This window comes from Amblyraja radiata, chromosome 39, assembly GCF_010909765.2.
Source record: "Amblyraja radiata isolate CabotCenter1 chromosome 39, sAmbRad1.1.pri, whole genome shotgun sequence".
NCBI classification, from domain to species: domain Eukaryota; kingdom Metazoa; phylum Chordata; class Chondrichthyes; order Rajiformes; family Rajidae; genus Amblyraja; species Amblyraja radiata.
This window is the reverse complement of record NC_045994.1, coordinates 4,377,192-4,399,878: the sequence shown is the minus strand read 5'-3', so window position 1 is coordinate 4,399,878 and position 22,687 is coordinate 4,377,192. Positions and strand designations below refer to the sequence as shown.

General features: G+C 51.2%; 1 protein-coding gene across 5 annotated transcripts in view; it reads left to right on the top strand.

Annotated features, from left to right (window-relative positions):
• The window catches only part of LOC116967419 (fibroblast growth factor receptor 1-like), a 40,064-nt gene that overhangs the window by 2,679 nt on the left and 14,698 nt on the right, over nt 1-22,687 (top strand). For 4 of the 5 annotated variants that reach the window (XM_033013971.1, XM_033013968.1, XM_033013969.1 and 1 more), the window contains exons 2-6: nt 2,380-2,577; nt 6,913-7,185; nt 9,053-9,169; nt 11,788-11,978; nt 13,257-13,401. In XM_033013971.1, coding sequence (XP_032869862.1) covers nt 2,487-2,577; nt 6,913-7,185; nt 9,053-9,169; nt 11,788-11,978; nt 13,257-13,401 — 817 coding nt within the window. In that variant the 5' untranslated portion in view covers nt 2,380-2,486. The remainder of the gene's footprint in view (nt 1-2,379; nt 2,578-6,912; nt 7,186-9,052; nt 9,170-11,787; nt 11,979-13,256; nt 13,402-22,687) is intronic. The other variant, XM_033013972.1, reaches the window with a different exon arrangement.

The following is a 22,687-nucleotide window of genomic DNA, read 5'->3' as shown; positions in this document are numbered from 1 at the left end:
TGTGTGTGCGAGTCTGTGTGTGTGTGTGCGTGTGTGCGAGTGTGTGTGTGTGTGCGTGTGTCTGTGTGTGTGTGCGTGTGTCTGTGTGTGTGTGTGCGAGTGTGTGTGTGCGTGTGTGTGTGCGTGTGTCTGTGTGTGTGTGTGCGAGTGTGTGTGTGTGTGTGCGTGTGTGTGCGTGTGTGCGTGTGTGTGCGTGTGTCTGTGTGTGTGTGTGCGTGTGTCTGTGTGTGTGTGTGCGAGTGTGTGTGTGTGTGCGTGTGTGTGTGTGCGCGTGTTTCTGTGTGTGAGTGCGAGTCTGTGTGTGTGTGTGCGTGTGTCTGTGTGTGTGTGTGCGAGTGTGTGTGTGTGTGCGCGTGTGTCTGTGTGTGAGTGCGAGTCTGTGTGTGTGTGTGCGTGTGTGTGTGTGTGCGTGTGTCTGTGTGTGTGTGTGTGTGTGCGTGTGTCTGTGTGTGTGTGCGAGTCTGTGTGTATGTGTGTGCGTGTGCGCGGGGGTGTGGGCGCTTGAGTCAACGTCTGCGCGGGTGTGAGTGTGTATAGGGTGATTTCACGAAAGGTCACTGGAGCATAGATCCTCACCCACGTGACCGCAAAATCCAACTGGGGTACAAGCGTCACTTCCGGTCCATGTTATTGATGCTGAAAACGCGCACTTTCACACCCGTTAAAAACCGCGAAAACGGCCCATTTTTGAGCTGTAAATAACTGTGCCAGTCGGGGTGACCGTGAGGCACAGTTATCTTACTTTACAGTCCAGAACATAGATAAAAACGAAGGTAAATACAAGAGTGAACTGAAGGGGCAACAACAGCGGAAGTGGTTAGCGGACATTTGCCGTGGAGATATAAAGATCGAAAATATCGGGAATTATCGCGTTTGCTCGCTGCAACGGAATTGACGCTTGTACCTCAGTTGGATTTTGCGGTCACGTGGGTAGGGATCTATGCTCCAGTGACCTTTCGTGACCCTATACACGTGCTTAAGTGTGTGTGCGCTTGTCTGTACGCACTAACCCCTTGAGTGGTCCTGACCTTCCATCTACCTCATAAGACTATCTTTAATATGACTTTCATTGCACTGTATTGTGTACTAAAGATTGTTCCCTGCATACTGTACAATGTGGATGGTTTGATTGTAAACATGTATAGCCTTTTAGCTGACTGGATAGCATGCAATAAAAATGCTTTTCACTGTACCTCGGTACACGTGACTAATAAACTAAACCAAACTACACTAGCAGTGAGGCCTCCTGCCAGCAGCTTAGTCAAGAGCACGGTGGCGCAGCGGTAGAGTTGCTGCCTTACAGCGTCTGAGTCCCGGGTTCGATCCTGACTATGGGTGCTGTCTGTACGGAGTTTGTACGTTCACCCCGTGACCCCCTGGATTTTCTCCGGTTTCCTCCCACACTCCAAAGACGTGTAGGATTGTAGATTAATTGGCTTTGGTAAAGATCGTGAATTGCTCCTCGTGTTAGGATGGCTCTAACATTCAGGGTGATCGCTGGTTCGGCACGGACTCGATGGGCCGATGGGCAGGTTCCACGCGGTATCTCTAAACTAATCTAAACTGAAAGTGTAGGAAGGGACTGCAGATGCAGGTTTACACCGAAGATAGACACAAAATGCTGGAGTAACGGGAGCATCAATGGGTGATGTGTTGGCAGCATCAATGGGTGATGTGTTGGGTCGAGACACCTCTTCAGACTGAAGATAGACACAAAAAGCTGGAGTCACTCAGCGGGACAGACAGCGTATCTGAAGAGAAGGAATGGATGACGTTTTGGATCGAGCCCCTTCTTCAGACTGGTTAAGGGCCAATCCCACGAGCTTGCGACAGCATGCGGCAAGCGCGACCTAACGTGGTCGCTTGAGCCGTACGGCCTCGCGGGGCCAGTCCCACTTCGATCGCCGGAGCCGAATGGAGTTGTGCGGAGCTGGTCCCAACATCGCGCGGGGCTCCGAAAAACTGACGCTGTCCAAAAATTCCGCGCGGGAATGGCCTGCCGGCCCGCAGCCGCCTTGAGGCCGTACGCACCGCCTCGACGGGCGTGCGCAGCGTCTCTCGCCACCATACGCAGCGTCTTGACGTCGTACGTCACGCGCGAACTTCCTACGGACTTCGTTCGAACTTCATGTCAACTCGTACGGGATCACTCGACCTCCGCGTGGCCCCCGCAACCGGTTTGGTCACGCTCGTCGCATGCAGTCGCATGCTGGTGGGACCGGCCCTAAATGGATAAGGGGAAGGGGAGATATAGCCAATGATGTGGAGAGACTGGACCAGACTAAACCAAAGCTTCATTGCATCTGTCGGGGAGTAGGGCTGGATCTGGGGTAGGGGGTGAATGTTCGCACTAACAGATGTGTTTGTCTTCTTTTGCAGCGGGTCCGTTTCCAGCTGAGAGATTCAGACAGTGACGGAGCAAGCCGATGGGACGGGCGCCCAGGTGGTGATAGGACAGGCTGTGGGCGAGCATACGTGGTAGTGGAATGAACAGCTGCGTTGACCTGGTGTGCTGGGCTCTGCTTGGCCTTCTCTCCCTCTCCACCGCACGGCCTGCTCTGACACTTCCAGAGCAAGGTAGGAACACCCTCACTCTTGCTGGGAGGGGGGGGGGGGGGGGGGGGGGGTAGCGGATGCTCTTGGGACTTAATGGGAGAAGTGGCAAGAAACATAGGTGCAGGAGTAAGCCATTTGGCCCTTCGAGCCAGCACCGCCATACAATATCAACATGGCTGATCATCCAAAATTAGAACAGGTTCACAATCTCTTATCCGAAAACCTTGGGACCAGACACTTTTCGGATTTCGGAATTTTTCGGATTTCGGAATGGAAGATTTTTAGCATAGATTTTAACGTTTAACGGGTGGCTCAGTGGTAGAGTGCTCGGCTCGTGGCCGCAAGGTCGCGAGTTTGCGCCTCGATCCCGGCAGTTAAAAATGTTCGGTTTTCGGAGCTTTTCGGTTTTCGGAATTTCGGATAAAAGATTGTGAACCTGTACCCCGTTCCTGATTTCTCCCCACATCCCTTGATTCCTTTAGCTCTAAGAGCTAGATCTAACTCTCTCTTGAAAACATCCAGTGAATTGGCCTCCGCTGCCTTCTGTGGCAGAGAATTCCGCAGATTCACAACTCGCCGTGTGAAAACGTTTTTCATCATCTCAGTCCTAAATGGCCGACCCCTTATTCTAAAACTGTGACCCCTGGTTCTGGACTCCCCCAACATCGGAAAGGTTTTTCCTGCATCTAGCCTGTTCAATCCCTTTAAGAATTTTATATGTTTCGATAAGATCCCCTCTCATCAGATTCAGATTCAGATTCAATCTTTATTGTCATTGTGCAGTGTACAGAGACAACAAAATGCAGTTAGCATCTCACCCAGAAGAGCGAACATAGAATAATGAGCAATAAATATATATACGTACATACAGTAGTAGTAGTGCAATTCTAGTGAATACGTCCAGTCGACCCATTCTTTCATCATATGTCAGTCCCGCCATCCCAGGAATTAACCCGGTGAACCTACGTTGCTCTCTCTCAATAGCAAGAATGTACTTCCTCAAATTAGGAGACCAAAGCTGCACACAATACTCCTGGTGCGGTCTCACCGGGGCCCTGTACAACTAGGACGGAACGGCAGATGCAGGTTTAAATTGAAGATAGACACAAAATGCTGGAGTAACTCAGCGGGACAGGCAGCATCTCTGGAGAGAAGGACTGGCCGATGTTTTGGGTCGACTCTTCTTCAGACTTTAGAATATTGAGTTCAGTCCCGGGCACCGTGTTACAGGACAGATGTTGCCATGCTGGAGCGGGCGCAGATCGTGCAGAGAGGGTGGCACGGTGGTGCAGCTGTGGAGTTGCTGCTTCACAGCGCCAGAGACCCGGGTTGATTCATGACCACGGGTGCTTGCCTGTATGGAGTTTGTATGCGGTCACGTGGGTTTTCTCCTGGTGCTCAGGTCTTGTCACACACTACAGATGTCTGTAGGTTAATTGGCTTCGGACAGCACCCGGCGTCAGGACCGGAACGGAGTCTCTGGCGCTGTGAGGCGGCAAATCTACCGCTGTGCCACCGTGCAGCTCGCAAATGTATCCTGCAGATATTATTCACTTGTCGGTCCTGACTTTGTGAAATTGAGGCTTTGGGCCTACTGCAGAGACTATGAAGCTTTTTAAGGAATAAGATGTCATCTAAAACACATACATAAGCAGGGTTTGTGTGTTGTGTGCAGCATGGCGAGTGTGAATTGTAGTCGGAAGTATCGACAGTCGCCGCTGCCTCTGTGTATCTTGTGTAGTCTAGAGGTCGATGATTTGGCCCCTCTGTCCAACGCACTCTCAGTCTGTGACGCGGGAGCAAACACGTCGACCGCACTGCGGGCAGAATCACGTTGCAGCCCCTCCTTCGTGTTCTGACCGCGTCCAAGATGGCGTCAAACACAGACGACTATTCGCCCGTGAGCCACAGAAGCAGATCTCCACTCACATATTACAATCGCCCCACACTCTGAAATATCTCCTTGGTGACCCCCACAGACCATCCTTGATCCAACTTTGTAGGAAGGAACTGCAGATGCTGGTTTAACCGAAGATAGACGCAAAAAGCTGGAGTATCTCGGGCAGCATCTCTGGAGAGAAGCAATGGGTGTCGTTTCGGGCCTGAAGTAGGGTCTCGACCAGAAACATCATCCATTCCTTATCTCCAGAGATGCAGCCGGTTTTTACAGCGTCTCAAGGTTTTAGTCCTCAATGGTCACTTTAAATGATGGCCGTGGATCAGAAGGTAATCGATATGCACCCACGAGACATTCAATGCCGTCATATGATGAATCTTCCAAAAACAGTCTCTTGATTAATAGTTTCTTCATTGTAGTGGTACAAACAGTAAGATAATTCATAAAAGCTTCTCCTTGTATAAGTACATTTCAATCACACTCTTGGTCAAGCTTGTGCATGGTCGAGAACAATGTCTCTCCCCCGATCTTCATCAAACTAAACTAAACTCCTAGGGAGTCTGCGCCAGAATTCCAGCTGCAACCACGCCCCAGACCCGGGTTCGATCCTGACTATGTGTGCTGTCTGTGCGGAGTTTGCATGTTCTCCCCACGACCAGCGTGGGCTTTCTCCGGGATTTCCGGTTTCCTCCCACTCGCCATAAACATCCAGGTTTGTAGTTTAATTGGCTTTTCTAAAATTGTAAATGATCATTAGTGTGTGTAGGATAGAGTGAGGGTGTGAGGATCGCTGGACGGCCCGGACTTGATGGGCCGAAGGGCCTGCTTCCATGCTGTCTCTCTAAGCTAAAGTAAACATATGTAGGAAGGAACTGCAGATGCTGGTTTACACCAAAGATAGGCACAAAAAGCTGTACACAAAATGTTGAAGTAACTCAGCGGGACAGGCGGCATCTCTGGAGGGAGGTAATGGGCGACATTTCGGGTCGAGACCCTTCTTCAGACTGGAGTAAAGTTTGAGTATGGGCAGCATCTCTGGAGAAAAGGAATAGGTGACGTTTTGAGTCTGGACCTGTCTTCAGACAAATGGTTTATTTATGTGTAGGAAGGAACTGCAGATGTTGGTTTAAACCAAAGATGGGCACAAAAAGCTGGAGTAACTCAGCGGGTCAGACAGCTTCTCTGGAGAACGGTCCCAACTCGGAACCTCACCTATCCCTTTTTCCCATAGTTGCTATCTGGCCGCTGAATTACTCCGGCATTTTGTGTCTATCTTCGGTTTGAACCAACCTGTGCAGTTCCTTCCTGCACATAAATAAATGAAGAAGAGTCTGAATAAGAGTCCAGACTGAGTCACTCTGACATTTAGTGTCTATGTGCTGCCTGTTCCTATTACTGATAGAACTGGGCCAGTTAGCGTCAGGCTGTTTCCACGGCTGCTGCTTGCACAGCTCCAGGTTCTGCTCAGACCCCTCGCCCTCCCTCTTCCCAAGGTTTTTCCTCTTGGCACCCGCCTCCAACAGGAAATGAAGGCTTAATATTTTTTTTGTGTGTTTGCTGGTCTGGTCTGAATCACTTATCTCAAGACTCCATTCTCTCCTGGGGGCCAGCGTTGGAGGCGCTGCGTGACGGCCTGCATTCATCAAGCCAAGCACACGCGTGACTTACTTGGCAGCCAGCGAAGGAGGCAATTTTAGGGAATCTTTTTTTCCAGCCCTGCTTTACTCCCAGTAGATGTTGGAAAGGCCTGGATAGAGTGGATGTGGAGAGGATGTTTCCACTAGTGGGAGAGTCTAGGACCAGAGGTCACACAGTGCCCTCCATAATGTTTGGGACAAAGACACATCATTTATTTATTTGCCTCTGTCCTCCACAATTTGAGATTTGTAATAGAAAAAATAGAAAAAATATCACGTGGTTAAAGTGCACATTGTCAGATTTTAATAAAGGCCATTTTTTATACATTTTGTATAAACACACACACACACACACACACACACACACACACACACACACACACACACACACACACACAAAAATAAACACACACATATAAACACACACACGCGCACACACATAAACACACACACATATAAACGCACACACACACACATATAAATACACACACGCACACACACACTCACACACACATATAAACACACACACACACGCACGCACACACACACACACATATAAACACACACATATAAACACACACACACAAGCACACACACACATATAAACACACACATATAAACGCACACAGACATAAACACACAGATTCTTGATTAGTACGGGTGTCAGGGGGTGATGTGGAGAAGGCAGGGTTAGGAGAGAGAGAATGGGGTTAGGAGAGAGAGATATATCAGCCATGATTGAATGGAGGAGTAGACTTGATGGGCTGAATGGCCTAATTCTCCTGCTACCACACCTGACCTTGCTCCTTCCTCCTTGCCCTGGTCCTGCAGTGTCGCTGAAGCAGAGGTCGGAGGTGGAGCTGTACTCCACACACCCGGGAGACTCGCTGCAGCTGCGCTGTCGACTGCGTGAGGACATCCAGAGCATCGCGTGGACCAAGGATGGGGTGCAGCTGCCCGCCAACAACCGCACCCGCATCACCGCCGAATACCTGCAGATCACCGACTCGGTGCGCCAGGACTCTGGCCGTTACACCTGTGTGGCCAGCGGCCCGTCCGGCAGCGAGACCTCCCACTTTGCTGTCAACGTCTCCGGTATGTGGGGGCGGGGGAGCTGAGGTGGGAGGGGGCAACAATGAGGATACACCAGTGGGCCTGGTTTAAACCAAAGATAGCCATTAAAATGCTGGAGTAACTCAACGGGACAGGCAGCATCTCTGGAGAGAAGGAATGGGTGACGTATTGGGTCGAGACCCTTCTTCCCTGGGGTCTTCAGTTTAGTTTATAGTCACGTGTAACGAGGTACAGTGAAAAGCTTCTTCCTTGCATGCTATCCAGTCAGCGGAAAGGTAATATATGATTACAATCGATCCATTTACAGTGTACAGATACATGAGAAGGGAATAACGTTTAGACGTCACGGTGGCGCAGCGGTAGAGTTGCTGCCTTACAGCGAATGCAGCACCGGAGACCTGAGTTCGATCCCGACTGCGGGTGCAGTCTGTACGGAGTTTGTACGCTCTCACCGTGACCTGCGTGGGTTTCCTCCCGCACTCCAAAGACGTGCAGGTTTGTACGTTAATTGGTTTGGTAAATGTAAAAATTGTCCCTAGTGTGTGTAGGATAGTGTTAATGTGCGGGGATCGCTGGTCAGCGCGGACTCGGTGGGCCGAAGGGCCTGTTTCCGCGCTGAATCTCTAAACTAAACGTTTGGATAAGGGAATAATGTTTAGGGTTTTGGACCAGAGTGGGAGGCTATGCCTGCCATCCCGTAGTGATTAGGTTCTGAAGGCCCAGAGGGTGGACACCATGGGCCTGGGGTCTTGGATCATGGGGATTTGAAACCTGGGGTCTTGGGCACAGCGGTGTTTTTAAGTTTATTTAGAGATACAGCACGGCCCTTCAGCCCACTCGGGTCCGCACCGACCAGCGATCCCGCACACAAATACAACCCTACACACACTCGGGGCAATTTAACATTTACACGAATCCAATTAACCTAGAAACCTGTACGTCTTTGGAGTGTGGGAGGAAACTGGAGAACTGGGGGAAAACCCACGTGGGTCACGGGGAGAAGGTACAAACTCCGTACAGACAAGCACCTGTAGTCAGGATCGAACCTAGGTCCCTGGCGCTGTAAGACACTAGCTCTACCGCTCCGCCCCTTAAGGGGTCTTGGGCCCTGTGATTGGGGTGGTGAGGGCACCTTGGAGGCCCACCATGGGCCTGGGATCTTGGATAAGGGGGGTCTGAACCTGGGGCCCCCTGGTGATGAGGGCCTTGGGCATTGGTGATATTGGTGGTGATGACACATAGGAGGGGCACCAGGATGTCTGAGGTTGGACCATGGTGGATGAGTCTGGGGTCTTGGGAATGGATGATTGGGGCAGTGAGGGGCGAGGGTAACCACCAGAAGCCCTGGGGTCTCGGATCATGCGGGGGGGGGGGGGGGAGGAGGGGGCTGAACCTGGTGTCTTGAGACCCAGTGAGTTGGGTTTTGGGCACTGATGATTCAGTGGCCGTTCAGAATTAAAGAAGAACTGGGGTCTTACACCTGACATATTGACCTCGAATTTCAGGTAGTCCCTGCTTTCTCCCTCCTTCCCCTCCCCCTCCCAGCTCTCCCACAGCCCACTGTCTCCGCCTCTTCCTTTCTTCTTCCCGCTCCCCCCCCCACCCCCTCATCAGTCTGAAGAAGGGTCTCGACCCGAAACGTCACCTGTTCCTTCGCTTCATAGATGCTGCCTCACCCGCTGAGTTAATCCAGCATTTTTGTCTACCTTCTGGTTGGTGGTGGGATGGTTCAGTTGCCTGAGACGGTGGGCGGGGGTGGGGGGGTGGATGAGACGGTGGGCGGGGGTGGGGGGGGGGGGGGGATGAGACGGTGGGCGGTGTTGTGGTCGGGGAGACGGGTACTCTGGGCGAGCTGTGACCCCTCACTCACCTCTTGTCTCTCCGCCAGACGCCGTCTACTCCGTGGAAGAGGATGACGAGGATGAGGATGAGGATGATGACGAGGATGAGGATGAGGATGATGACGAGGGGATCAAGTCGGATGAGAAGAGCAACAAGGAAGCACGTGAGTGCAGATGGGCTGCGGTCAGTCGGCCTCTGCGGAAGCTGTCTGTGCTGAAACTGTCTCTGCAAAGCTGTCTCTACGGAAGCTGAAGATAAGACACAAAAAGCTGGAGTAACGAAATGTTCCTTCTCTCCGGAGATGCTGCCTGTCCCGCTGAGTTACTCCAGCTTTTTATGTCTTATCTTCGTCATCATATATACGTGGCTATCCAAAAGTGTCCTAAACGCCACTATGACATCTGCCACCACCGCCACCCCTGGGAATGTGTTCCAGGCCCCCGCCACCCGTCGAAGTGGGAGGAAACCGGAGCACCCAGAGAGAACCCACGTGGTCACGGGGAGAACGTGCAAACTCCACACAGACAGCACCCAAGGTCAGGATCGAACCCGGGTGTGTGGATCGGTGAGGCAGCACCTCTGCCCGCTGTGCCTGTGCTGCCCATCGGTGAAGTGTTCACCAGTATGGTGTCACGGGATTGTTGGTCTGGGCCGGCTCGGTGGGCCGAAGGGTTTGTTTCCACCCTATATATTTCAAAAGTCTAATGGCCCTGTCCCACAGTACGAGTTTATTCCAAGATCCTCTCCCGAGCTTAAAAAAAATCAAACTCGTGGTAAGCAAGGAGAATGTACGTAGCAGGTACGTCGGTGCTCGGGGACGTCTCTTAGCGGCTCGTAACGCTAACGGTAGGTACTCGGGAAGACTCGCTAACGGCAGGTAAGCACGGGAAGACTCATGAAGATTTTACAACATGTTGAGAAATGTCCACGAGAGCCCCGAGTACCGACGAGTGGCCATTACCGTAAATCTCCGAGTTCGAATCAGCTGCAAACTCGGGAGAGCTTTTGGAATGAACTCGTACCGTGGGACAGGGCTTTAAAGGAGTTTTGATTCCAAGTTTATTTAATCAGTTGTGTTCAATTTTCCCTCACAAAACCTGGTGGGCTTCAAACTCCTCGCAACAGATTGACAATGAATCTCGGCCTGCTGATGAGGTGAATGTAACGTTAGTTTAGTTTAGAGATACAGCGCTGAAACAGGCCCTTCGGCCCACCGAGTCCACGTCGAAGATAGACACAAAGTTCTGGAGTAACTCAGCGGGTCAGGCAAACCCATTCTGATGAAGGGCCTCGACCCAAAACGTCACCTATCCCTTTTCTCCAGAGATGCTGCCTGACCCACTAAGTTACTCCAGCATTTTGTGTCTATCTTTATTGTCCGTTAAACCGATATGGGTACAATGAACCCTTACTGACATCAGCATCAAAGGCACAGTCACAGACATGCCAACTATGCAGACATTATGCACAGAATCTGCATAAATTAGATGTAACTATTCAATTAGATTAGATTATTCCTTTAATAATCCTTTTCAGGAAATTACAGTGCCACGACAGCTTCAAGACACACACAATTCACAATCATTTAGATACAGAAGCAGTTAGACAGGTACAATAGACAATAGGTGCAGGAGTAGGCCATTCGGCCCTTCGAGCCAGCACCGCCATTCAATGTGATCATGGCTGATCATCCCCAATCAGTACCCCGTTCCTGCCTTCTCCCCATATCCCCTGACTCCGCTATCTCTAAGAGCCCTATCTAGCTCTCACTTGAATGTACTCAGGGAACCGGCCTCCACTGCCATCTGAGGCAGAGAATCCCACAGACTCACCACTCTCTGAGTGAAAAAGTGTTTCCTCATCTCTGTTCTAAATGGCTTACTCCTTATTCTTTAAACTGTGGCCCCTGGTTCTGGACTCCCCCATCATCGGGAACGTGTTTCCTGCCTCTGATTTAATGGCGGTGCTGGCTCGAAGGGCCGAATGGCCTGCTCCTGCACCTATTGTCTATTGTCACATACGTACACACAAAAATACAATCAATAATAGTCCAATGATAACAATAATAGTCTGTTGTAGTTCTGAGCTTCTTCGGAGGTTGGAGTGTTTAATCGCCAAATGGCTGTAGGGAGGAAGCTGTTCCTGCACCTGGACCTTACACGGGTTCTTATTGTGACTGGAAGGTGCCAGAAACATGGCGACTGGTGTACGGACAGTGTGGTCGACTGCCTTACACAACAGTACTCCAGTATGGTTGTGCCTAATGTATACAAGCATTGTCACTGAAGTGTAAGCAAACAAGCATTTTCACTGGACTTACTTACAAGTAACAATCGCGTACCATTGAACCATGATACTATCTGATCAGATTGGATAGCAAAGGTTACATGACAATTGGAAACCTAAATCTCTCTCTCATTCTCTCCCCCTCTCTGTCTCGCTCGCACGCTCTCTGTCTGTCTCTCTCCCCCTCATTCACTCTACCTGCACTCTCTCTCGCCCTCTATACCCCTTCCTCCCCTCCCTTTCCACTCTCTCTTCCCTGTCTCTCATCCCACCCTCTCCCCTTTTCTCTTCTCTATCTCTCTATCTCTCTCCCCTCTGTCCCTCCTCCCCTCCCTCTCCCCTCTCTCTTCCCTCTCTCTCCCCTTCTCTCCCCTTCTCTCCCCTCCTCTCCTCTCTCTCGCTCCTCTCTCTCTCCGCTCTCTCCCTCTTGTCTCTCTCCAACCTCTCTCTCTCTCTCTCTCTCTCTCCCTCGTTGCCCCCGTGACCCTCTCCCAGAGCGATCCCCTCACCGGCCCATCCTCCAGGCGGGCCTGCCTGCCAACAAGATGGTGACGGTGGGCAGCGATGTGGAGTTTGTGTGCAAGGTCTACAGCGACCCCCAGCCCCACATCCAGTGGCTCAAGCACGTCATGGTCAATGGCAGCAGGATGGGGCCCGATGGCTCTCCCTACCTCCAAGTGCTGAAGGTACGTCTTTGGCCACCAGCTTTGGGTGTGTGGGTTAGCTGGATGCTGTAACAAGCTGTACGGCCCTATAATACCCCTGGCCATATTGGTTGGTAGATTGGGCCCATTGGCCTTCCCCTGTGCTTCTAAACCAAGAGAGCTCTTGGAATTCAAAGTTCTCCCCAACCCCACAAATACCACCTCACACATCCGAGCACAGTCACGTGTACTTGGCCGGTGGCTGGGCCTTTGCGATTGTCCAGTGTAGGGGGAATAACTGCGGCCTGGAGACCCACAACCTCCAGGGGCAACAGAGGCTGATGGAAGGTGGCAATACAGGTCCACTAGAGGAGCGCTAATCCTGAGGGAAAAGGCACTTGGTTGGTAACGTGGGGTGTACGGGGAATATCTGCGGCCTGGACTCCCACAATATGTTTGACCTGCCCGGCCTGGGCAACAGAGGGTGTTGAAAGGCACCAATGCTGGTCCACTGGTGACCAGCTAATCCTGAGGGAACTCTCCAGGGAAAAACAAGGCAGCTTCTCAAAAGTCCCAAAGAACCAAAGACGTACAGGTTTGTAGGTTAATTGGCTTGATATAAATGTAAAATTCTCCCTAGTATGTGTAGGAATAGTGTAAGTGTGCGGAGATCGCTGGTCAGTGCAGACTCGGTGGGCCGAAGGGCCTGTTTCCAAGCTGTATCTCTAAACTTCTTAGGGCTAAAGGGATCAAGGGATATAGGGAAAAGGCAGGAAGGGGGTACTGATTTTAGATGATCAGCCATGATCATATTGAATGGCGGTGCTGGCTCGAAGGGCCGAATGGCCTTACTCCTGCACCTTTTTGTTTTCTAACTAAGCCGGCAGCTAACCCTCGAGGATTTCATCCGCCCAATTTCTCGGCGAGCCCCTCAAGTGCCATTTGTTGCCTCTCTTCTTCCTTTCAGCCTCTCCCCGACCTCCCCTGCCTTTCCTCCACCTCCCCCTGGCCCGTCCCGTGGATTGTGGCTCCATTTTCTCCATGCGTCCCATCGCTCGCATGCGGAGATGGGCTTGGTCAAAAACCAAAATGGTGGCGGGTTTTAACACGTAACATGAGGACCTGTTTTGCTTCCTAGGGACAGGTGTGGACTCCTGCAGTCCTGGAAGGTCACCTGTCAGCCAGGTGTTGCTTTAAGCCCATGGACCTCCTTAGGAGGTGGGGCGAGTGTGACCAATGACAGTGGTGTCCACCTATGTCTGTCTCTCCACAGTTCTCATCTCGTCTGCTTGTCCCGTTTGCTTCTGTTTTCTCTTCTAGGCGACTAGTGTTGACACAACAGATCAAGAAATGGAGGCTCTCTATTTACGGAATGTTACTTTTGAGGATGCGGGGCAGTATACATGCTTGGCGGGTAATTCTATTGGGATATCCCATCACTCTGCATGGTTGACAGTTCTTCAAGGTACATACTGCTCTCTTTTCTCTTATGATTCACACCTTCCAACAAATGCCCTAAATTCATTCTTTTTTCCAGCCGGTGTGTGGTGGTGGGGGGGGAGGGAGTGGGCGAGAGGGCCAGAAGCCAGAGGGGCGGACCGATCTGACCGCTTTCGGTGCCTTCAGTGCCCGTGAATCTGAGCGGCTCCTCGCTTCAAGAAGCAGCGTGCCAACCCCAGGGCCGGCTAACCCGGAGATGGCCGGCGCAGGTCTGCCAGGCTGCACGGTGCCGGTGCCGGGCCAATGCCCGATGCCTACTGCCTGCTCGACCCTGCTCCAGAGCCGTGCCGGGTTAGCCAGTGTTGGAGTGTGCGCCGATTTTGTTGGAAAGGGAAACATTTTCTTGGGGTTGTTGTGGTTGTGTATTTTTGCATGAATTCTGTGCCAACTTACTGCTTCCCTGCACCGCATACCCAACCCCTTGCGCATGCCCGCTTGATGCCACTTCACTCCTCTGTTGAAGTGACCATCAATGAGTGGCACGTTGGCAAGAGGCTGATAATTGGCAGCAGGGGGTAAGTTGCCATGTTGGGTCAACTGTGGCCCTGGCATGGGTCAACCATGGTCAACTGTGGCCCCGGCATGGGTCAACCATGGTCAAATGTGGCCCTGGCATGGGTCAACCATGGTCAACTGTGGCCCCGGCAATGGGTCAACCATGGTCAAATGTGGCCCTGGCATGGGTCAACCATGGTCAACTGTGGCCCCGGCAATGGGTCAACCATGGTCAAATGTGGCCCTGGCATGGGTCAACCATGGCCTTGGCATGGGTCAACCATGGTAAACTGTGGCCCTGGCATGGGTCAACCATGGTCAACTGTGACCCCGACATGGGTCAACCTTCCTGAATTATCAGCGGCATCTCCACGCACCGCCATACAATATCATCATGGCTGATCATCCAAAATTAAAACAGGTTTACAATCTCTTATCCGAAAACCTTGGGACCAGACACTTTTCGGATTTCGGAATTTTTCGGATTTCGGAATGGAAGATTTTTAGCGTAGATTTTAACGTTTAACGGGTGGTTCAGTGGTAGAGTGCTCGGCTCGTGGCCGCAAGGTCGCGAGTTTGCGCCTCGATCCCGGCAGTTAAAAATGTTCGGTTTTCGGAGCTTTTCGGTTTTCGGAATTTCGGATAAAAGATTGTGAACCTGTACCCCGTTCCTGATTTCTCCCCATATCCCTTGATTCCTTTAGCTCTAAGAGCTAGATCTAACTCTCTCTTGAAAACATCCAGTGAATTGGCCTCCGCTGCCTTCTGTGGCAGAGAATTCCGCAGATTCACAACTCGCCGTGTGAAAAAGTTTTTCATCATCTCAGTCCTAAATGGCCGACCCCTTATTCTAAAACTGTGACCCCTGGTTCTGGACTCCCCCAACATCGGAAAGGTTTTTCCTGCATCTAGCCTGTCCAATCCATTTAAGAATTTTATATGTTTCGATAAGATCCCCTCTCATCAGATTCAGATTCAGATTCAATCTTTATTGTCATTGTGCAGTGTACAGAGACAACAAAATGCAGTTAGCATCTCACCCAGAAGAGCGAACATAGAATAATGAGCAATAAATATATATACGTACATACAGTAGTAGTAGTGCAATTCTAGTGAATACGTCCAGTCGACCCATTCTTTCATCATATGTCAGTCCCGCCATCCCAGGAATTAACCCGGTGAACCTACGTTGCTCTCTCTCAATAGCAAGAATGTACTTCCTCAAATTAGGAGACCAAAGCTGCACACAATACTCCAGGTGCGGTCTCACCGGGGCCCTGTACAACTAGGACGGAACGGCAGATGCAGGTTTAAATTGAAGATAGACACAAAATGCTGGAGTAACTCAGCGGGACAGGCAGCATCTCTGGAGAGAAGGACTGGCCGATGTTTTGGGTCGACTCTTCTTCAGACTTTAGAATATTGAGTTCAGTCCCGGGCACCGTGTTACAGGACAGATGTTGCCATGCTGGAGCGGGCGCAGATCATGCAGAGAGGGTGGCACGGTGGTGCAGCTGTGGAGTTGCTGCTTCACAGCGCCAGAGACCCGGGTTGATTCATGACCACGGGTGCTTGCCTGTATGGAGTTTGTATGCGGTCACGTGGGTTTTCTCCTGGTGCTCAGGTCTTGTCACACACTACAGATGTCTGTAGGTTAATTGGCTTCGGACAGCACCCGGCGTCAGGACCGGTACGGAGTCTCTGGCGCTGTGAGGCGGCAAATCTACCGCTGTGCCACCGTGCAGCTCGCAAATGTATCCTGCAGATATTATTCACTTGTCGGCCCTGACTTTGTGAAATTGAGGCTTTGGGCCTACTGCAGAGACTATGAAGCTTTTTAAGGAATAAGATGTCATCTAAAACACATACATAAGCAGGGTTTGTGTGTTGTGTGCAGCATGGCGAGTGTGAATTGTAGTCGGAAGTATCGACAGTCGCCGCTGCCTCTGTGTATCTTGTGTAGTCTAGAGGTCGATGATTTGGCCCCTCTGTCCAACGCACTCTCAGTCTGTGACGCGGGAGCAAACACGTCGACCGCACTGCGGGCAGAATCACGTTGCAGCCCCTCCTTCGTGTTCTGACCGCGTCCAAGATGGCGTCAAACACAGACGACTATTCGCCCGTGAGCCACAGAAGCAGATCTCCACTCACATATTACAATCGCCCCACACTCTGAAATATCTCCTTGGTGACCCCCACAGACCATCCTTGATCCAACTTTGTAGGAAGGAACTGCAGATGCTGGTTTAACCGAAGATAGACGCAAAAAGCTGGAGTATCTCGGGCAGCATCTCTGGAGAGAAGCAATGGGTGTCGTTTCGGGCCTGAAGTAGGGTCTCGACCAGAAACATCATCCATTCCTTATCTCCAGAGATGCAGCCGGTTTTTACAGCGTCTCAAGGTTTTAGTCCTCAATGGTCACTTTAAATGATGGCCGTGGATCAGAAGGTAATCGATATGCACCCACGAGACATTCAATGCCGTCATATGATGAATCTTCCAAAAACAGTCTCTTGATTAATAGTTTCTTCATTGTAGTAGTACAAACAGTAAGATAATTCATAAAAGCTTCTCCTTGTATAAGTACATTTCAATCACACTCTTGGTCAAGCTTGTGCATGGTCGAGAACAATGTCTCTCCCCCGATCTTCATCAAACTAAACTAAACTCCTAGGGAGTCTGCGCCAGAATTCCAGCTGCAACCACGCCCCAGACCCGGGTTCGATCCTGACTATGTGTGCTGTCTGTGCGGAGTTTGCATGTTCTCCCCACGACCAGCGTGGGCTTTCTCCGGGATTTCCGGTTTCCTCCCACTCGCCATAAACATCCAGGTTTGTAGTTTAATTGGCTTTTCTAAAATTGTAAATGATCATTAGTGTGTGTAGGATAGAGTGAGGGTGTGAGGATCGCTGGACGGCCCGGACTTGATGGGCCGAAGGGCCTGCTTCCATGCTGTCTCTCTAAGCTAAAGTAAACATATGTAGGAAGGAACTGCAGATGCTGGTTTACACCAAAGATAGGCACAAAAAGCTGTACACAAAATGTTGAAGTAACTCAGCGGGACAGGCGGCATCTCTGGAGGGAGGTAATGGGCGACATTTCGGGTCGAGACCCTTCTTCAGACTGGAGTAAAGTTTGAGTATGGGCAGCATCTCTGGAGAAAAGGAATAGGTGACGTTTTGAGTCTGGACCTGTCTTCAGACAAATGGTTTATTTATGTGTAGGAAGGAACTGCAGATGTTGGTTTAAACCAAAGATGGGCACAAAAAGCTGGAGTAACTCAGCGGGTCAGACAGCTTCTCTGGAGAACGGTCCCAACTCGGAACCTCACCTATCCCTTTTTCCCATAGTTGCTATCTGGCCGCTGAATTACTCCGGCATTTTGTGTCTATCTTCGGTTTGAACCAACCTGTGCAGTTCCTTCCTGCACATAAATAAATGAAGAAGAGTCTGAATAAGAGTCCAGACTGAGTCACTCTGACATTTAGTGTCTATGTGCTGCCTGTTCCTATTACTGATAGAACTGGGCCAGTTAGCGTCAGGCTGTTTCCACGGCTGCTGCTTGCACAGCTCCAGGTTCTGCTCAGACCCCTCGCCCTCCCTCTTCCCAAGGTTTTTCCTCTTGGCACCCGCCTCCAACAGGAAATGAAGGCTTAATATTTTTTTTGTGTGTTTGCTGGTCTGGTCTGAATCACTTATCTCAAGACTCCATTCTCTCCTGGGGGCCAGCGTTGGAGGCGCTGCGTGACGGCCTGCATTCATCAAGCCAAGCACACGCGTGACTTACTTGGCAGCCAGCGAAGGAGGCAATTTTAGGGAATCTTTTTTTCCAGCCCTGCTTTACTCCCAGTAGATGTTGGAAAGGCCTGGATAGAGTGGATGTGGAGAGGATGTTTCCACTAGTGGGAGAGTCTAGGACCAGAGGTCACACAGTGCCCTCCATAATGTTTGGGACAAAGACACATCATTTATTTATTTGCCTCTGTCCTCCACAATTTGAGATTTGTAATAGAAAAAATAGAAAAAATATCACGTGGTTAAAGTGCACATTGTCAGATTTTAATAAAGGCCATTTTTTATACATTTTGTATAAACACACACACACACACACACACACACACACACACACACACACACACATATAAACACACACATATAAACACACACACGCGCACACACATAAACACACACACATATAAACGCACACACACACATATAAACACACACACACACACTCACACACACATATAAACACACACACACACGCACGCACACACACACACACATATAAACACACACATATAAACACACACACACAAGCACACACACACATATAAACACACACATATAAACGCACACAGACATAAACACACAGATTCTTGATTAGTACGGGTGTCAGGGGGTGATGTGGAGAAGGCAGGGTTAGGAGAGAGAGAATGGGGTTAGGAGAGAGAGATATATCAGCCATGATTGAATGGAGGAGTAGACTTGATGGGCTGAATGGCCTAATTCTCCTGCTACCACACCTGACCTTGCTCCTTCCTCCCTGCCCTGGTCCTGCAGTGTCGCTGAAGCAGAGGTCGGAGGTGGAGCTGTACTCCACACACCCGGGAGACTCGCTGCAGCTGCGCTGTCGACTGCGTGAGGACATCCAGAGCATCGCGTGGACCAAGGATGGGGTGCAGCTGCCCGCCAACAACCGCACCCGCATCACCGCCGAATACCTGCAGATCACCGACTCGGTGCGCCAGGACTCTGGCCGTTACACCTGTGTGGCCAGCGGCCCGTCCGGCAGCGAGACCTCCCACTTTGCTGTCAACGTCTCCGGTATGTGGGGGCGGGGGAGCTGAGGTGGGAGGGGGCAACAATGAGGATACACCAGTGGGCCTGGTTTAAACCAAAGATAGCCATTAAAATGCTGGAGTAACTCAACGGGACAGGCAGCATCTCTGGAGAGAAGGAATGGGTGACGTTTCGGGTCGAGACCCTTCTTCCCTGGGGACTTCAGTTTAGTTTATAGTCACGTGTAACGAGGTACAGTGAAAAGCTTCTTCCTTGCATGCTATCCAGTCAGCGGAAAGGTAATATATGATTACAATCGATCCATTTACAGTGTACAGATACATGAGAAGGGAATAACGTTTAGACGTCACGGTGGCGCAGCGGTAGAGTTGCTGCCTTACAGCGAATGCAGCACCGGAGACCTGAGTTCGATCCCGACTGCGGGTGCAGTCTGTACGGAGTTTGTACGCTCTCACCGTGACCTGCGTGGGTTTCCTCCCGCACTCCAAAGACGTGCAGGTTTGTACGTTAATTGGTTTGGTAAATGTAAAAATTGTCCCTAGTGTGTGTAGGATAGTGTTAATGTGCGGGGATCGCTGGTCAGCGCGGACTCGGTGGGCCGAAGGGCCTGTTTCCGCGCTGAATCTCTAAACTAAACGTTTGGATAAGGGAATAATGTTTAGGGTTTTGGACCAGAGTGGGAGGCTATGCCTGCCATCCCGTAGTGATTAGGTTCTGAAGGCCCAGAGGGTGGACACCATGGGCCTGGGGTCTTGGATCATGGGGATTTGAAACCTGGGGTCTTGGGCACAGCGGTGTTTTTAAGTTTATTTAGAGATACAGCACGGCCCTTCAGCCCACTCGGGTCCGCACCGACCAGCGATCCCGCACACTAATACAACCCTACACACACTCGGGGCAATTTAACATTTACACGAAGCCAATTAACCTAGAAACCTGTACGTCTTTGGAGTGTGGGAGGAAACTGGAGAACTGGGGGAAAACCCACGTGGGTCACGGGGAGAAGGTACAAACTCCGTACAGATAAGCACCTGTAGTCAGGATCGAACCTAGGTCCCTGGCGCTGTAAGACACTAGCTCTACCGCTCCGCCCCTTAAGGGGTCTTGGGCCCTGTGATTGGGGTGGTGAGGGCACCTTGGAGGCCCACCATGGGCCTGGGATCTTGGATAAGGGGGGTCTGAACCTGGGGCCCCCTGGTGATGAGGGCCTTGGGCATTGGTGATATTGGTGGTGATGACACATAGGAGGGGCACCAGGATGTCTGAGGTTGGACCATGGCGGATGAGTCTGGGGTCTTGGGAATGGATGATTGGGGCAGTGAGGGGCGAGGGGAACCACCAGAAGCCCTGGGGTCTCGGATCATGCGGGGGGGGGGGGGGGGGGGGGGGAGGGGGCTGAACCTGGTGTCTTGAGACCCAGTGAGTTGGGTTTTGGGCACTGATGATTCAGTGGCCGTTCAGAATTAAAGAAGAACTGGGGTCTTACACCTGACATATTGACCTCGAATTTCAGGTAGTCCCTGCTTTCTCCCTCCTTCCCCTCCCCCTCCCAGCTCTCCCACAGCCCACTGTCTCCGCCTCTTCCTTTCTTCTTCCCGCTCCCCCCCCCCCCCCACCCCATCATCAGTCTGAAGAAGGGTCTCGACCCGAAACGTCACCTGTTCCTTCGCTTCATAGATGCTGCCTCACCCGCTGAGTTAATCCAGCATTTTTGTCTACCTTCTGGTTGGTGGTGGGATGGTTCAGTTGCCTGAGACGGTGGGCGGGGGTGGGGGGGTGGATGAGACGGTGGGCGGGGTGGGGGGGGGGGGGGGGGGGATGAGACGGTGGGCGGTGTTGTGGTCGGGGAGACGGGTACTCTGGGCGAGCTGTGACCCCTCACTCACCTCTTGTCTCTCCGCCAGACGCCGTCTACTCCGTGGAAGAGGATGACGAGGATGAGGATGAGGATGATGACGAGGGGATCAAGTCGGATGAGAAGAGCAACAAGGAAGCACGTGAGTGCAGATGGGCTGCGGTCAGTCGGCCTCTGCGGAAGCTGTCTGTGCTGAAACTGTCTCTGCAAAGCTGTCTCTATGGAAGCTGAAGATAAGACACAAAAAGCTGGAGTAACGAAATGTTCCTTCTCTCCGGAGATGCTGCCTGTCCCGCTGAGTTACTCCAGCTTTTTATGTCTTATCTTCGTCATCATATATACGTGGCTATCCAAAAGTGTCCTAAACGCCACTATGACATCTGCCACCACCGCCACCACCACCGCCACCCCTGGGAATGTGTTCCAGGCCCCCGCCACCCGTCGAAGTGGGAGGAAACCGGAGCACCCAGAGAGAACACACGTGGTCACGGGGAGAACGTGCAAACTCCACACAGACAGCACCCAAGGTCAGGATAGAACCCGGGTGTGTGGATCGGTGAGGCAGCACCTCTGCCCGCTGTGCCTGTGCTGCCCATCGGTGAAGTGTTCACCAGTATGGTGTCACGGGATTGTTGGTCTGGGCCGGCTCGGTGGGCCGAAGGGTTTGTTTTCACCCTATATATTTCAAAAGTCTAATGGCCCTGTCCCACGGCACGAGTTTATTCCAAGAGCTCTCCCGAGCTTAAAAAAAATCAAACTCGTGGTAAGCACGGAGAATGTACGTAGCAGGTACGTCGGTGCTCGGGGACGTCTCTTAGCGGCTCGTAACGCTAACGGCAGGTACTCGGGAAGACTCGCTAACGGCAGGTAAGCACGGGAAGACTCATGAAGATTTTACAACATGTTGAGAAATGTCCACGAGAACCCCGAGTACCGACGAGTGGCCATTACCGTAAATCTCCGAGTTCGAATCAGCTGCAAACTCGGGAGAGCTTTTGGAATGAACTCGTACTGTGGGACAGGGCTTTAAAGGAGTTTTGATTCCAAGTTTATTTAATCAGTTGTGTTCAATTTTCCCTCACAAAACCTGGTGGGCTTCAAACTCCTCGCAACAGATTGACAATGAATCTCGGCCTGCTGATGAGGTGAATGTAACGTTAGTTTAGTTTAGAGATACAGCGCTGAAACAGGCCCTTCGGCCCACCGAGTCCACGTCGAAGATAGACACAAAGTTCTGGAGTAACTCAGCGGGTCAGGCAAACCCATTCTGATGAAGGGCCTCGACCCAAAACGTCACCTATCCCTTTTCTCCAGAGATGCTGCCTGACCCACTAAGTTACTCCAGCATTTTGTGTCTATCTTTATTGTCCGTTAAACCGATATGGGTACAATGAACCCTTACTGACATCAGCATCAAAGGCACAGTCACAGACATGCCAACTATGCAGACATTATGCACAGAATCTGCATAAATTAGATGTAACTATTCAATTCACACACAATTCACAATCATTTAGATACAGAAGCAGTTAGACAGGTACAATAGACAATAGGTGCAGGAGTAGGCCATTCGGCCCTTCGAGCCAGCACCGCCATTCAATGTGATCATGGCTGATCATCCCCAATCAGTACCCCGTTCCTGCCTTCTCCCCATATCCCCTGACTCCGCTATCTCTAAGAGCCCTATCTAGCTCTCACTTGAATGTACTCAGGGAACCGGCCTCCACTGCCCTCTGAGGCAGAGAATCCCACAGACTCACCACTCTCTGAGTGAAAAAGTGTTTCCTCATCTCTGTTCTAAATGGCTTACTCCTTATTCTTTAAACTGTGGCCCCTGGTTCTGGACTCCCCCATCATCGGGAACGTGTTTCCTGCCTCTGATTTAATGGCGGTGCTGGCTCGAAGGGCCGAATGGCCTGCTCCTGCACCTATTGTCTATTGTCACATACGTACACACAAAAATACAATCAATAATAGTCCAATGATAACAATAATAGTCTGTTGTAGTTCTGAGCTTCTTCGGAGGTTGGAGTGTTTAATCGCCAAATGGCTGTAGGGAGGAAGCTGTTCCTGCACCTGGACCTTACACGGGTTCTTA